Source organism: Pezoporus flaviventris, unplaced genomic scaffold, assembly GCF_033815535.1.
Source record: "Pezoporus flaviventris isolate CSIRO_AGI_PZ_B2104156 unplaced genomic scaffold, CSIRO_AGI_Pfla_v1 ptg000064l, whole genome shotgun sequence".
In the NCBI taxonomy this organism is placed as follows: Eukaryota; Metazoa; Chordata; class Aves; order Psittaciformes; family Psittacidae; genus Pezoporus; species Pezoporus flaviventris.
In genome coordinates this window covers 534,396-551,756 of record NW_026892612.1, presented here as the reverse complement: position 1 = coordinate 551,756, position 17,361 = coordinate 534,396, and the positions used below count along the sequence as shown (strand labels likewise).

General features: G+C 39.6%; 1 protein-coding gene across 4 annotated transcripts in view; it reads right to left on the bottom strand.

Moving 5' to 3' along the window:
• The window catches only part of MAMDC2 (MAM domain containing 2), a 58,438-nt gene that overhangs the window by 11,259 nt on the left and 29,818 nt on the right, over positions 1-17,361 (bottom strand). For all 4 annotated transcript variants that reach the window (XM_061470776.1, XM_061470777.1, XM_061470778.1 and 1 more), the window contains exons 4-9: positions 16,585-16,669; positions 15,513-15,650; positions 11,991-12,247; positions 9,257-9,350; positions 6,507-6,653; positions 5,399-5,664 (exon numbers count right to left, since the gene is read on the bottom strand). In XM_061470776.1, the coding sequence (XP_061326760.1) occupies positions 5,399-5,664; positions 6,507-6,653; positions 9,257-9,350; positions 11,991-12,247; positions 15,513-15,650; positions 16,585-16,669 (987 nt within the window). The remainder of the gene's footprint in view (positions 1-5,398; positions 5,665-6,506; positions 6,654-9,256; positions 9,351-11,990; positions 12,248-15,512; positions 15,651-16,584; positions 16,670-17,361) is intronic.

Genomic DNA, 17,361 nt, shown 5'->3' with positions numbered 1-17,361 from the left:
AGGAGGTATGTAATAAATATTTCATGCAAGATATCTCCTTGCTTAGCTACTGTGAAATGCAAGCCACTTAGACAGCACTTTCTAGCCTGAATAATTTTTAGTTTTTAGTATGTCGTTTCCACAACCAAGTCAAACACCACAGACAGTGGGATTCACATTTTGCAAGCACTAATCCTACTGTTACAGATCCTAATGTTCTTATTTTAAACAGGCATTTCTGGTGACTGTTCTTTAACAAGTTTCTTGGTTTAGAGGTGAGAGAAGGAAGGGCAGAAGAGCCATACTATAAAACTGCAGGTCATTTCAGCCTCTTTAGGTTGCATACCTTATTGTGGAATGACTGATCAAGGGCTGCATCAGAACAGTACCAAAATGCTCCTTTATTTGACACAAGTGGGGGTTTTCCAGAGGAGGAGGAGATGAAGACTAGGATGTCAGCTCTTCTCTACTTGGTGCCAGACTGGATAACTGTGTCCTTTATACTAGTGACTTGATTACAGGGACCTAGGACTTCATCCTGTGTTCAAGTTTGCTTTAGTTACTTATGACTTTCGTGGACAAGCAGGAGACACAAATTTCTCAGCAGAAAAAGAGAAATGCTCGGAAAATTGTAGGATTTAATATTGAGCATCATCACAGTGATGATATGAGAACAAAGGTCTGAAAACCCTCATATCAAGCCCTCGGAAGGTGGAGTGTGGTAACATATTTAGGGAAAAGAGTACAGAGTTATATTGTGTTCAACCCCCCAGAGAGCTGAAGAACTTGAACTGGGGGTCATTCATTACCACTATGTTTGCAGTCACTGTGAGGTCCATTTTCCATGAATTTACCTAATCCCTTTTTAAATGCATAAATGCTATTGGCCTCCACAGCATCGCACAGCAAAGGGTTTCAGTGCTTAGCCATTTCTGAAAAAGTCCTCCCTTTTGCTTGTTTTAAAACATGTAAATATTGAAGTGCAACTTTCAGTCACTTGACTTTGCTTTCTCGAAACTTCAACTAAAATTAGCTACAGAAGACAAGTGAAAACAAACAGAGGAACTCAAGGAGAGTGAGCAGGGAAAAAAAAAAAAGAGGAAGAAAAAGCAGAATAAAAGAATGAAAACCCAGGAAATGCTGCCACAACCACTCTGATGATGTAGGGTGGACTGTTAAAATGCCAGCTGTCTTTGTGAGGGTATGTTTTTAAACTCTGTGGAAGGTATTCAATCACTACAGTGCTATGTAACTTGCATGGATGGATAAACAACATGAGATGTTTGCTTTTGAAAACCTGAGCTTCAGAATGCTGAGCCAAATCTAGCAGAAATGAACAGAACTGATAAAAGCAGACCCAGCTGCACTCAAACCGGGTCATTTTAATCTAGGCATTTAGACTTTGATGTGAAGTTGCATAAAATAATTATCTTTTCATGGTGACATATACACACAAATACACAGACACAATATTAAAATACAGATTTTTGTTCCACAGTGAATGTGAGCATCTCCAGGTTACATATACCGTACGTGAATTTTTCTTTCAATTGGCTCTGACATTCTCCTGACATGTATTAGATCAGTTTCAGTATGTTCAATCAGATCAAAAGAATCTACATATTTCAGACTTAGATTTTTACACTGCCCTTTAAGAGGCTTATACAACAACGAATGAAGGGCTCCATTTGTTCAAAAAAAAGGTTAGGAAATTATTTTCTTTTCTTTTTTTTTTTTTTTTTTTTAATTCTTCCTTCTCACATTTATTTCCTGAGCACAACAGAGTATGAAAACAATACTGTATGTGTATAGGGTCATAGGAACTTACACTGACTAAAAAAGAGACTTGCTCAAGTACAAATTGAGAAATCAGGATTTAAAATTTCCTGCCTTCTTCCTATTACATAGTTTACATATTTGCAGTATGTACACATATACATATATATATATGAGTGTATATAAACATTTATGACTTGCTTAGCTGGCTCATACCCACCTAACCTTTTTCAACATGATATTTTCAAAGTGTTGCATTAAAGCCTGTTGGTCAGCTTCACATTTCCTGTTCACACAACTCAAGCCAGCAATCTGTGCCAGACTGCAGTTAGCTAATTCAAAAAGAACTTTCAAAAACCATGACAGGAACCAAGGATGAAAATTTTAGCTTTCTTATTGTCCAGATGCAAACAAATTTATTAAAATTAAAACACATCAAACGGATATTATATTGTTTTCAATGCCTTGGGAGCAGTATTTGCAGTGGAAGAAAGATAAAGGACATAGGTAACCAGGTATTTTAGATCAATTGGCTGCTAAATCTTCAACGACCTTCCTGACTCCCTGGCAAAGCAGCGTAACAGCTGCCTCGCTGACTTTACTGTCTGCTAAGGAACTGACAGGAGACTGTTTACTGTTTCCACAGGCACTGACCCAACCTACAAGTCACACCCGGTAACCAACAAATTGATCAGCCAAACTACTGTGCATGCCTACAACATCTTATCATCCAAGTCTAGTCATGATGCATCTCAGAAAACAATGCAACAGGCACATCAGCCGTAGAATCATAGAATAGTTAGGGCTGGAAAGGACCTTAAGATCACACAGTTCCAACCCTGCCATGGGAAGGGACACCTCACACTAAGCCATGTCACTCAAGGCTCTGTCCAACCTGGCCTTGAACACCACCAGGGATGGAACGCCATCACATCTGCATTAGAGGAAAGGTAGTATCTCTATCTTATTTTGAGACCACCCTCACTCCATTAAAAGACTGTTTTAAACTTGTTTATAACATTGCCAAGGCACAATGATTTCAGCTCAGATTTTCCATGATGGGTCCTTCCTTCAGGCTTGTTTTGGAAGATTTAGTCCAAAACAGTTCCATGATTTCCGAGAACAAGTCTCGGAAATGGAAAAGGTTTTATTTTACCCCTATTTAAAAATTCTCTGAAAAGCTTGAGCACTCCTAGGTTTTGGAGTAGGAGCATGAAAAGTGTCAGGATTTGTTTTTTGTGCCAGAACTGTGCTTTCTGCCAAGTCATTAGTTTTTTAAAAACAAATTTGTAAGAACTGGGCTAAGCAGGGCAAACAGACTGTAACATGGGCAGGATTAGAGACAAAAACTTGGACTACCTGGAGCTGAGATGCCAGGAGTAAGATGGGGAAGGGAAGCAGGGGAGTGTTGCTGCTTGTGGGGCAGGCTAGACAAGACAAATGTGCATCAGTGAGAAGGCAAGAGACACAAGGACAGGTTGGAGGAAAGAGAACAAGAGAAGTCAAGCTTTGGTGAGCTAGTTTCTCTCATGTTTCTGTATACTGTTTCTCCCTCCAGAACCTGAACCTTGACTTGCTGGTTCCCACCTCTCCCTGCTGTCAAGCAAAACTGCTCTGATCCACCTCCACTTTGGTCTGCATTGAAAATGGCCACTGAAATTACTGTTTCTTAACAGCTATTTTACTAGGTGCTAGGCAGACACAGCTTTACAGAGAACTAAGCTACGTATTTATACAATGCCATATAGTGCTCCTTCATTTCTTTCTGTTGGCTTGGAAAAGAAGAAACAAACAAAATAAGTATTAAGGTTGAAGATCTGGGCATGATACTGCAAGGAAAAGCCAGAATCTGGCCCATTGTGCAACTTCACTCAAGCCTGCTTGTGAATATTTCAATCAGACAACCTGTAACTACACCAGTTTTTCATCCCTGGGGCTCAGAAGCAGCGAGGGTATTTGCCTGACTTCCTTATTATCCTCTGTGATGCTCCCTATCTGTTACTGCCTACAGGCAGACTGGTAACTACAGTCCTGAAAGCTGCAATTCATGAAAAGCTTTCCATCCTAGGCAAACTTCTTCACAAGTGTTTTAGATATACCAATTTCTAGGAAAACATAAAACTAGTTCTTCATAAATTCATATTGGAAAAGTCTTTCCATGTAAATGTCAGATGGTAAAAACACTGCCACCTCCAAGGCTATAAACCATTTTTAAGTCATGCTCAGCTGTCATCAGTACTCACACAATGTACTGCATTACACAAGCTACCAAACCTTCTTAAAAATAATAAAGAAATACATAAACAGGAGGTGGCAAAAGCAGGCTATAAGCTTGCCTTTTTAACCAATACCTTTTCATGATTTTAAAAATAGAGAAAAATACTTTTCAGTTAATATTTTGGGGTGGTACTATGAGAAACTTTTCTATCATGCACTTGCTTGGCAGATTTTTTTTTTTTCCTATATCAATAGAAGCAAATTAGAAATTCTATTAAATTTTATACATTAAAAACGTACATAAAATCCCGTCAAATTTTTAAGATATCAAATGCCTGACAGAAAACACTAATCAGCAATTAGGACTTGAATTTCCAGCTTAAACTTCCCTTTCAATACAGTTACGCACCTTTTTTTTGTGAATTTTTTCTTTTATAGTGTGTTTATTTCAAAGAAAAACACTTTTTTTCTTCTTTCTTTTATTTTTTTCCCAAGAAAAGTTAAACTCAGTAACTACTGCCACTTCAAAAATTAGTTTTATAGTGGGGAAGATGCCTAGGATGGTTGCCTGTATTTTAGAAATACTTAAGTTGTAAGTCAGGCTTTCAGACATATATTCACAGTACTATCACAATGGAAAAAAAGCTGGATTTATCTCAGTGTTACCATGTAGTTATCCATCTGGTCCTCCTTAGATGACTCACAGATAGTGAAAACCTATTACAGAAATCACAAGTAGCACTTACACAAATTTGTGTAAAAGTCAATCTTTTTTGATTGACTAACAAAGTGCAGATGAGGAATAACAGCAGCTTGAGGACTTATTCAGGAGGTGATATGAAATACTATGTTATTTTTATTAAGTCGCTGAGATAACAAAGTGACCTCTCCAACCAGATGTTCAATCCTTCAAGTCCATTGCTCTAAATTACACGGACTTCTGATTCCATATTTTAACCCAGTGGTTGAGCTTAGAATAGTAGGATCAGTTCCCCATTTTGACCAGAACTCGTCAGTACTGACTTTTTAGATGGACTAAAATCTGTAATCAAGTACGTTGATCCGAGTCACATAGGAAACAAACAAACAAAAATGAGTGAACCTGGAGCCTATAGAGAAACCAAGACACAACTAGCTTTCATTAGAGCTCCTCTGGTAAAATCTCCACAAATACTGTGATTACAGTTGAGGACAGCAGGGCAGCACTGCTCCATTCCTGGTGTCAGGATATCCTGTATCAGGGTTCCCATGGGAGTCAGGCTGCAAAGAAATACTCTTAAGCCCTGCAGTACTGCCTAGGAACAGTATTTCACTTTGCAGGTATAGCTCACTTAGGATTAATCCCTAGATAACAAATGGCCCTCAGATGAGAAGGCAAGGAAAATCTCCATCCAGAATTTGGCAGATTTGAAGAGCTGACTCTTACCTTGCAAGGCATAGGCTTTTTGAAGGAGATTTCAGCTTGAGTCCAAACTCCCTTTGGAGAGTCCAAGACAGACCAGATTTTCTCTTGAACGACATGATTCTCCTCAAAGATATAAACAGCAAGAGTGCCACTCATTTTGAAAAACCCATATAAGGCATAATAAAAACGCAGACAAAACTGTAAATTTCCTGGCAGGATTGGCCCATACAGACGTCCAATGTACCCAGGCTGTGATGTAAACTTTGTGTTCGCCAACAAGTAATAGCCTGCAAGACAGTTCAGTTATTGAGTATTTCTAATACACAATTAGCAGAGCTGATTTGGTATTAAAGCAGCTTCCATTATTGCATCAGACTTTGGTTATAAAAACAGTTTCTACTGGCAGGAAACAGATTATCACATTCTGTTTGAAAGGAAGTATTTCTCTAAAAGCATCCCAGATGCTTCAAGCTAAACTGGCACATGGCTAAGTTACCCAAAATAAGCACTTCTCAAATTTACAATGAAAAATTCTCTGGCCATTCTGGAAACCTGTCTGTTTCAAGGGTACCACTCTGCGACCAAAGAATGAAGGATAGGGCACGAGGCCTTGTATTCCCTCCAGCAAGTATAAAGAGGTGAGGCTTCAGCACATTTGATTAAGAAACATGAATACACAAAAAGATGTGTGAGTTTCAGAACTTGCTATCAGGCCTTTCACTACATGGCTTCCCTACACAACATTTCACAGTTTTCCCTTAAAAATGCCAACAGTCCTAAGCCTGGAAGAACTAAGAACCCACCATTCCTCTATATCAAAAGCAATGCATTAAGCTAGTATTATATTTGTTTGCATATGTTTGTGGAATCATCCCTTCAGTGACTAGAGATTTGTACAGTGAAGATACTCTGATTTATGGCCCTGTGGGACTCTTCAATGGGTGATACATGTGGGGAAACACAGCCAGAGGCCCAGCTGGGACAGAGGGGTGTACACAGATTTTTAATGGCAGGGAGTTGCAGTGAGGCAATCTAACCAGATGACATGGTTTAAGAGAGGGAACAGTGATACAACAGGTTAACCTTTAAATCCAGTTTGACTTTCTAGTGGAAACGAGTTTTGATTTACCAAACCCTGTAGTGTGATCTCCTGCTCTATACACATTACGCTTCACTTTCACTCTGCTCCATCCTGGGCCATCTTTGTGATCCTGGTAAAAATTACATAGACCTTCCTCAAAATTGCAGCCTGCTGCAGCAGGATTGAAAGGAGTTCCTAAAAGATAAGACACGTATGTCCTGTTAGGAAGAGCACATTATTATAAGCATAGGTATTTGAAGCACAAGGATGCTAAAGTATACTGTTTCATCTTTTTTTTGTATTATGGAAAATGAGTGCACAGTCACAGTGATATCAGACAACCAACTTTGTATTGCAAGGGGGTGTTATTTTCTTGTATTTTATGCTGGAGATGGGGTGTAACCTCCTTCACAGACTTTATAAAATATAAAAAAAATACAGATATTAAGAGAAGATTCTTCCTTCAGGACATAAGGCACAAAGGCATTCAGACCATTTGTCTCTATCCTGCTCCTTCATCCAAAAGATGTTTGGACAAAATAAGCATGACTGTGCTAATGTGTGTTCATGGGTGACGCATATTTCAGTTTTCAAGGGGATCACTTTCTTACATAAACATTCAATAGTCTTTTAAAGAGCACTTTTAAAAAAACTTTTGTAGTAATGCATAATGTGTGTGCATATGCATGCCGTAAGTATGTAATATTTTGCTTCATGTATTTGCTTCATCTCGTAACTACTGACATCTGGAACTATGCCTCGCATGTTTTAGCACTGCAGCTAAGTGAAGCCCCCCAGCCCTGCCTATGGCTCCACCTTGATCTGCAGTGTGGAATTCATGGGTCAGGATGTGCTTTAGCCTGAAGAAATCCCCTTGGTGAATGGATGCTTTTAAATATAACATTTGTACTTCTTTGAAAGCCTCATCAGTCACTTGCATCAGATGCTGGGAGAAGCAGGGGTGCAACCCAAAGCAGTCATGGGTTTGGCTGTATCAGGAGTCAGGACCCTGTGAGCATCAGCCTATGGCAGCACACATACCACCCTTCTGCATGGAGGCTAAGAGGGACTTCCTGGCACGGGCAGAGACACAGGTGATCGATCGGCTTCAGGAGAAGCGAGATTTTGGCTTTGGAGAGATTCCTGTGGTCTTTTCAGCCTCGAATAAGACAAATTTAAGCACTGCCCATGTGTCTTTCTCTGACTACAGAGAAAAAGGAGGCAGCCTGGCCCTTCCCCATGGGTTTCCTAGATAAAGAAAACACAGTTGGAGCCCTCACAGGTCCATGCAGCATTTTAAACCCATCTTTTGATTCATCCTTTGGTGAGCAAGCTTAATACTCTGATACCTTTTTTTTCCCATTTATTTAACACTGAGACCTTTGTTGACCAAAACTTCCAGACGAATACAGAAAAAAACTTGATGCTTTTATACAAACTGCTATGATAAGAAGAATAAAGATCTCTTGCTTTTTAACATCTCTAATTAAAACAGTTGAAGATGGAAATAGGAGATAAGTCTGCAAGATTAACCAGCTTTGTTGTATTCCAACAAAATATAAAGCAAATGATTGACATTCATTTCTCAAATAGAACAAAACAAAACAAAACAAAACCAAAAACAACCAAAAAACCCAAAACCACCACAAAACATCAAAATCAGAGTTAGTAGGGAAAGCTCTAACTGGCCCTATCAAATTTCCCAGTTAGAGAAGATCTGAACTTGAGCTGTGATAGTGTGATTAAATTAGGATTGGGGCAGAAATTACTACAAAATTTATCATATACTTCAGAACATATAAGCCATCTGAAAATTAAAATGGAAAACACCATGAGCAAACAGCTTCAATCCTTAGCATACTAAAAATATAAACCATTATTTTTGTTGCAAACCAAAGCAAAAACAGAATAGGCATTGAGGAGTTAATGAAACAACTAGATTTACTCAGCCAAGAGTTGTGGATTAATAACGTAACTGGAATCTACCTGCTATTGATACTTCAACAGTGCAGCAGAGACTTCAAGAAGTTAAAGACAGGTAACAAATCTTTTTCTCCTTGATCACTTCAAAACATTAACCCAAAATTCAAGCTTGTTACCAAAAGAATGGATGTGCTTAGTGGGAAACTACTAATCTACTTTTGACTACTGCTCAGTGCTACAGTAAGATGCAAGGAACCAGTACACAGCTACTTAAGAGGCTGTATTCAGAAATGACAAAGTCCTTCATCCCAAGTGTCTCTACAGCAGAGATCACATGGATTCAGCTGACTTCTGCTGCTGTGAAAGCTTAATGAAAATCTGACAGACACACCACTGTCTGAGATAAATAATACCTCCTGGAAAAATGAAGACAGGAAGGCAAGGCTCCTGTTTTGGCTCTGAAAAACACCTCAGGGCACACGGCATTGAAGAAAATATTCCCTACATTGGCAATAATGAAAAGCATAGGACATTTTCTTCCTGATACCATCACACCTAGGAAAATACCCCTCTCTTTCTGTGACATGCCTACAAGAGGTAATTTGTTCAAAAGCTGGGGGTATGCAAATACAGCATTCAGTCCTGCACTTCAATTGCAGATGCTTGAAGCAAGGTCTGGTTTCTGCATCAAATGAATGGTATCAGTGTTTATCTGCTGTTTTGTCACCAGGAGGAAGAGTAGCCCAGTGGTGCTGGTCAGTTGAGAAGGTGTTATCTGCATATGACTACCAAATACTGCAAGTACTTACAGGCAGTTCAGAAGGGCAAAGCAAAAGGGGAAAACAAAGAAGGCAAATAGCAATAAGAAGTCATACCTGTGTGATTGCTGCAGTAAACCGGAGAGAAAGAAATGTCATCAAGGGCAACGTAACCTCCCTTGGCGCTATTGAAAGCAACTTCAAATATTAGCTGGAAATGACAATCTTTTGTTATTCATCTACCATATACACAACAATAATTTTGGTACACATCTTTGTATTACAGAATTCTTATCAGAAGTCGCAGACAGATTTCAGGGTATCTCAAACAGCACTGAGGTATTGGCACAAATAAAATCATATCACTTATTAGGGATATAAATCAGAGCCTGATCCTGGCACCAGATCTTTATGCACTCAAGGTCAAGGAAAGATCAAGGGCAACATAGCTCTTCTGCTGCTTTATGAAGCAATAGTTTTAAATGCGCAGTAAGGCTACTGTCATGATACCATACAAAGCTAGTATTCAGGGTCATCCAGTCTGTAACAACTAGTACTTCAAAGCTGCCCAATTATTACTATATCTAGAATCTATTTGGATCATGAGCTAAAATGAGACTGTGTGGATTATTCTGCTGTTACAATATCAAGTTTTATTGTTTTCCCTAAACATCATCACACACTGAAACCCATGTCCTGGCATAAGCTGGCAGAGAAGAGTTGCTTTAAAAAACTTATTAAGAACCAGAAAAGCTAGAAAACATATCACTGCTACCAAGTCAAACAATGTTTGTACTTAGCTGTTGCCAAGCGACATCATTTCCTCAAGTAAGTGGAAGACAATCCATAATTCTTGTCTTAAAATTTCTGAGCTATGGAAAAGCATGTAGAAAAGGCCTGAATCTTATGGCAACTCCAGAGACCAAGCAGTGATATAATAATAAATGCTTCCAGAGTGAGATCCTGTCCAGTAAAAATGCTTGTGATGTCTTGTCTAGGGATGGGAGCCAAACAAATATAGCTGTGAAAGAATCCTCGACGATATCCTTTAGCCTCATGAAACAAAGAGGAAGACCTTTTTGAAGCAACTGAAGAAATGATATACAAGGTCTAATCTTACTTCTATAATCTTACTTCTAAAGTGACCTCTAAAATATTGACTGTGTTGGATTACATAAAAATTCCTTGAGCAGAATAAAGGCCCATCTAGTCTTGTTTCCAGCAGAGGTCACATACATAAAGAACTGAAGACAATGGCAAGTTTTCAGTTCTTCCCTCACATTGCATTCTGCATGGACTCTTTCTTTCCCATTAATTTGTCTAATCAGTATTCAAATGGATCAGATTAATTGTATCCATAGTATGCTATGAAAATGAGTTCTACAGTTATACAATGTAGGAAAAAATCCTCACTTTGGTTTCTTTTAAAACTGTTACCTGGTGATTAAGAATTTGGAACAGCAGCATAAATTATGAGAAAAAGGGAACAGTTAATCTTTTCTGTGTTATTATTTTTATGAACCTCTAACCATATTCTACTAAAGTAATTTTTACAGCCTGAAAACTGTTATTTTATTAATGTAACTTCTCCATACTTTTGATTATCTCTATATTCCTCTTGTAGTTCTAGGATACTCTTTTTTAATTGGGAAGGTTGAGGCTGCATCTCTGCTGAACTCTCTGCATTCAGCCCGTGGTATGACATCCTCTGTTGGTCTTTATTTCCATATAGATAGTTTCCAACATTCCAGATGGTTTTATGAATGCGACTAAGAACTGAGAGGATATTTTCACAGAGCTAACCACCGTAATGTCAAGGTCTAAGCAATCATTAATTAATTTCCATCTATAGTGCTAGGACTGTTTTTCTCCTTGCATGTTACTTTATGTTTACTGAATTCACAATTTATGTACCATTCACTATTATGAGACCTGACTGGATCTAATCTCTTTCCCATATCATATGGAGTCACTGACTTTGCAGAGTATAAAAGGACTATTTAACATCTAGCAAAAATTAACTTTACCACTAATGATTTCTGAAAATCTGCAGGCTTACCATCAAATAACAAGTAACTTATGTAGAGTTAAAGCAACTATAATGTAAGCCAATTTAGCTGTAATCCTAGATTTAGAAGTATACTTACTGGGAGAGAGTATAGACATATAAATTACATATATGTATATTGTATATATGTTTATAAATGTGTAAATATATATGTGTATAGATAACACATATACACTGTTATTGCAGTCTTCTAAGATATTTACATGTGTGTTAGAAGAATTTATATTTTACATATATAAAGATACAGTCTATATATGTGACTCTATATATCGTACCCATAGATTTTTATGCATATATACATGTATGTGTATATATATATTTATACATATATATATATGAATGTTTATTCCAGTCTTCTGAGGTTTGGATGTTTTTAGTAAACAGAGGGAAGAAAAAATGCAGTTTCTTTCTGATATTCTTGAAATTAATTAAAGTAACCTCAGAGAGCTGGCTTTCACATCTAATGACTACTCTACTATTAGGGGCCTGTTTATGTGACATTATGTAGTAAGACCTCATATTAGTAGGACTCTACAACCTATCGAGCAATTCTTTTTAAGCACTTTACCACTTGACTTCATCTACACTGAAAATCAAGCACCCATGTGGAAATTGATTCGTCCTTGACCCTTATGCAGTGGACAAAGAAAACAACAGATCACCAACATGTTTATAACCATCTCTCAGCAACCACCGCCATGTCCATGATTTGGCCTGAGTCAGCACTGTTGTCTGATGCAACCTGGAAGTTGTAGCTGGACTGTACAGGAATGACTGCTTTACCTCCATGGGGTATGGCGCATTGAAGTCAACTTCCGCTAGTGCCCAGTCCACACTTGGTGCACTGTCTGTTTTCCAGATCTCTTCATAAAAGCCAGTTGTGTCTCTCAAGTAAACAGTAAAAACAATGCTACTCTCCTGCTTAAGTTGATAATAGAAAGATAAGCAGCCAGACATTGGGGCCATGGTCTTTGGTGAGATTAGCTGTGCCACTTCCTGAAAAAGTTTCACGTAAACAGAGTCCACATACATGTAGTGACCTAGAAGTACAAAAGAAACTTGCTATGAGGACACTTTTTAGAGGATAACACTAACAAGAAGTATCAGGAGATAAGCAGGAACTAGACATGTATTTCTACAACCTGGACAGCAATGGGTGGTTCCTAGGAAATTTTAGTAGTTCTCAAGAGATTTTTTTTTCTTACTTTCCTCCTATGTACAGCCCAAAGTTGTTTGGCAAGATACCACTGACAAAAGTCAGTCTCAGCTCTTTCTTAAGTCTTTATTTGAGACATTTATATTAAAGAAAGTAATAAACTCTCTGAATTTTGGGAGCCATTCATAAAGGAAAAATTGAGTTCATAAGTGGAAAAATTAATTCATAAAGGGAAAAATGACATTTATATTAAAGAAAGTAATAAACTCTCTGAATTTTGAGAACTGTTCATAAAGGGAAAAAAAAAACCAACTGAGTAAATTCTCTGTCTCCCAACAGCTCATTATAGTATTTAGTGTTTTTCCAAGTGCAGTTTTTACTGAGGCAACCCAGGTGAATGAACAAGACCACAAGCCATGTGTTTCCTCACATGTTTTACTCAGCAGTTCATTTAATATATATCAAAGAATTTGACAAATAACCTTTATTCTATACAATTCACTGCTTGTATAATTCTGCTTGGTCTATCTAAGATTTGGTTTCTAATTGTTTTATCTTTTGGGACATGTTAATAAACAGAAAAAATCTTTACGGGTTAGTAGACTGCTTCCCCCCCAACCGCCAATATGACTTGCAGGATTTTCGAAGGGTACAGCTTCTCAGACGTTGATTTCAGGAGAACTATCTCAATTCAAATAAGACACATACATGTGGATGGATGTAACGTGCTTCTGTAGTTTATCTTCTTCTACACCCCCAGAAGCACAGCATCAAACAGTACCAATTGATGAATGGAAAAATGGTTCTTCACAAATGTCAAACTGACAGGGTACTTCAGCATGGACACTGCAAGCTGTGCCATTAGGTTTGTATCTACACCTCTATGTTAATCAGCTAATAGTGTTCTCAAACCTGGAGATGTCACTTCTTGCTTCATTCCAGTGGAAGGAAGGGAAAGGTCTTGCTTGGCTCCACCACCCTGCCCACTGCCACGGGACTGGTGACACTTCAGTGGGACTTGCCTGAGTTCTGCGCTTCACTTTTGCTCTGCAGTTTTACCACATTTTGTAGCTTAATTATGATCTCCATCACTGATGTACCTTCATAGTACAAGCCTTGCAAAAACAAGGCTCTTCTGTGACTATTGGCTTCTTGGGCTTTTCTCAGTCCATAGTCAGCAGTGGGGGTTTGGTGTGAAAAACAAACACTGTGGCTACAAGAAAACAGATCATTCCAATTTGGCAGTGTTTCCTATCACATAAAGTACTTTATTTAATAGGTAGAGCCACTGTCTGCTGCTGAAGTTGCAGTGAATTAAGCTTCCATGAAAATTTTACCAGCATGTACGTGCTGCAGGGTGATACTGGGCTGGGTTGACACTCTGTACTCAACTCACACAATTGTGAAATAAATAAGAAAAGGCACAGCGGCATGAGTTAAGGAAAGAGGATCAGCCCTGCTCTACATGATGCGATTCCTTGAACAAGGATGTCACATTGTTACAGGATGCACAGTGTCCTGCAGCAGCCAGATCTTCTGACTGTTCCCTGCTGTGGTTCTTCATGCACTACGTCAAAGGCTAAGAAAACCCCAGCCCTTCTCTGTGACTATGTAAAATGTTTTCCTCTCAAAGAGGTGCCTGGGACAAGTACTTCGTACAGGGCAAGCGGCGAAAATCCTTTAAATCTTCACAAAATTCTGCCTCCAATAGGCTGTATTAACAGCACCACATTTAAATGAAAGAAACAAAACCCATGAACCACGCAATTTAACCCTAGATTCTTCAAACATGTTTCAATACCTTAGCTTTCCTGGTCAACTTTCCCAAAATCACTGGAAAGAAAAGCCCTTCCAGATTTTGTTCAACATCTTTGTCGCTGACATGGACAGTGGGATTGAGTGCGCCCTAAGCAAGTTTGCTGATGACACCAAGCTGTGTGGTTTGGTTGATAACGCTGGAGGGAAGGAATGCCATCCAGAGGGACCTTGACACGCTTGTGAGGTGGGCTGATGCCAACCTCATGGAGTTTAACCATGCCAAGTGCAAGGTCTTACACCTGGGTGGGAGCAATCCCAGGTACAGCTACAGGTTGGGCAGAGGAGAGATTCAGAGCAGCCGTGCAGAGAAGGACTTGGGGGGTGTTGGTTGATGAGAAAATGAACATGAGCTGGCTTCAGTGTGCACCCGCAGCCCAGAAAGCCAACCGTATCCTGGGCTGCATCAAAAGGAGCGTGACCAGCAGGTCAATGGGGGTGATCCTGCCCCTCTACTCTGCTCTCGTGAGACCTCACTTGGAGTATTGTGTGCAGTTCTGGTGTCCTCAACATAAAAAGGACATTAAACTGATGGAACAAGTCCAGAGGAGGGCCACGAGGATGATCAGGGGACTGGAGCACCTCCTGTGTGAAGACAGGCTGAGAAAGCTGGGGCTGCTCAGCGTGGAGAAGAGAAGGCTGCGTGGAGACCTCATAGCAGCCTTCCAGTATCTGAAGGGGGCCTGCAGGGATGCTGGGGAGGAACTCTTCATTAGGGACTGTAGTGATAGGACAAGGGGTAACGGGTTAAAACTTAAACAGGGGAAGTTTAAACTGGATATAAAGAAGAAGTTCTTCCCTGTTAGGGTGGTGAGGCACTGGAATGGGTTGCCCAGGGAGGTTGTGAATGCTCCATCTCTGGCAGTGTTCAAGGCCAGGTTGGATGAAGCCTTGGGTGAGATGGTTTAGTGTGAGGTGTCCCTGCCAACAGCAGGGGGGTTGGAACTAGATGATCTTAAGGTCCTTTCCAACCCTAACTATTCTATGATTCTATGTACAGATCAGTGGTACAAGATCTTAAAATTTACTGTGTCCTGTACTTTTAGAATCCACAGAATTTCCCCCCACTCCATCCAAAATTTTATCCTTATTTAAGTAATTCTGAAGCCTAGCAAAGGGCATAGCAACCTTATTAGAAAGCTTACAAGAAAGTTTGTGTAAACTTCTGCAAATTCCCCCCATCTTGTTCTAATCCCCTTTTTTACATAAGTCATTCTTACCCTCCACCCCCCATGCCAAGAGAAAAGGAAGACTTCATATAATAATTTGAAGAGTCAGACATGGATCTCAGACTCAAATTTTCCACTATACTCTGTTCTACATTTGTTGCTTACCCAGTTCACTGTTAAGTGTGTGGTCTTTGGGCAGGATGGACTGAGAATTACGAATGTTCCCTCCACCAACAAACCAGTTGACATTGGGGTTCCAGCGATTCACAAAGCCACAAAGATGATTTTCTTCAAAGTCACATTCTGCAATTACAGACATCACCAGCTAAGTGCACACATTTTCATTACAGAAATTGGAAGAGAGACTATTGCTAATCACTGGCCTCACTTTACATATGGCAGGGCAAATGACATCTATATTTATAAAACTAGACACAGCAATGAACAGCTTATGAAAAAGGAAGAAAACTTTGCCAATAGATTTTGATCAGTAATAGGCAAAATTCTCATTTCCATCCTGTTCACTCTGATCTAACTTTTCATTATCTGGCAATACGGGACTGCTGTACTTTAGAACCAAATACACCACTCATAGTATTAAATGGTGTGGGCAGAACTTCCCCTTGTAAATCAGGGATGGCTAGAAACAAAGCAGGACTAATAGCAGTAATGAGACTGCTTTGTTTCCTTCACAGACTGGAAGAATTGTGACAATTTGGTTGGAGTCCACCAGAGCTCCTCAGAAATGCAAAGGTCTCCCAGCCTCCTAGATACTGAACTTCTTTAGTGGTTTTGGCAGATGTCATAAGGAAATAGCAGTAAGTATCAACAGAGTTTTCACTCTGCAGCCTGCAGGATGCCACTGTAAGGAAGCACAATCAGGCAGACAGCAAAAATTAATGTCACAGCTGTTATGCCTGATATTTGCAGCAGTCTAGTTTTGTGAAAATGTACCACTTGTTCCTGCTTGAGCAATAAATAGCTTTAGAATGAATTCTTGTATGTGAAAGGTCTATATATATCACAAAGATGGGTGAAGAAAACCCCGTATTAGTGTGTTCAACCTTAGCTTAAAAAATGTCTATATGTATGGCAGCTTGCTTTTCAGTAAGGAAAAAGCCATTGCCTTTTTCCTAAACTTAGGCCTTTAATTCAGATTTAAAACTGCCAACAAGGCTTTTTTTTTCTTTTTCTTTTTCTATGCAAATACTGTGGGAGCTGAACAGCCAGTACTTACCAATACAATATCCAGGAGTTATTTTAATTTCAAAAACTGCTATGCTGGCAGATTTGTCTTGTCCCATTTCACCTTCCAGTACAATCTGCACAATACAAACCAAACCGTAAATTTAGGGATTCGGTATTTCCTTTACCACCCTGAGCATTTAAATGGGATAAACAGGAGAACAAATTAAATATAGTGGGAGGTTCACCATCTCTGAAGTCAGAAAAGGTGCCTTTCCTGGAAGAGCTTGGCAGAAAGCTGCCAAGAAAGATGGAGTCAGTGCCCTTCCTTGAGGACAGAGGGCCTAGTGAAGGACAAGGAGACAAGGCCAAAATGTCCCACACTTCATATACGGGTATAGGACTCCAGATTCCTCAGGTGTGGCTATACAGGATGTTATTGTGAGAGATATGATTTGATGGGTTTGGGGTAGAAATACTGTCCTCTCAGCTTCTGAATCCTCCCACATGTGCACAGAGGACAGGAGTAAGTGCAGCTGCAGACCAAGATGTGGGAGATTCTTTATGTGCTACAGGATGCCAGGAGGTTCGCAGGGGTGCCGTGAGGTGAGGCATCCTCACCCCATGGCTCAGCTGGCTGTAAATTCCCATGAGACATGCCACAGACTCACTGGAATGGCATCCACTGCCTGGCTCTTGCCAGCTCTGCTCACTGATTTTAGGGACAGAGGGGTCAACTGGCTCACATGCTGCCAACAGTAGAAGTGAAAGCCCAGAACAGGGCCCAGGGTGGAAATGTTCAAGAAGCAGTTTATACACCCCAACACGT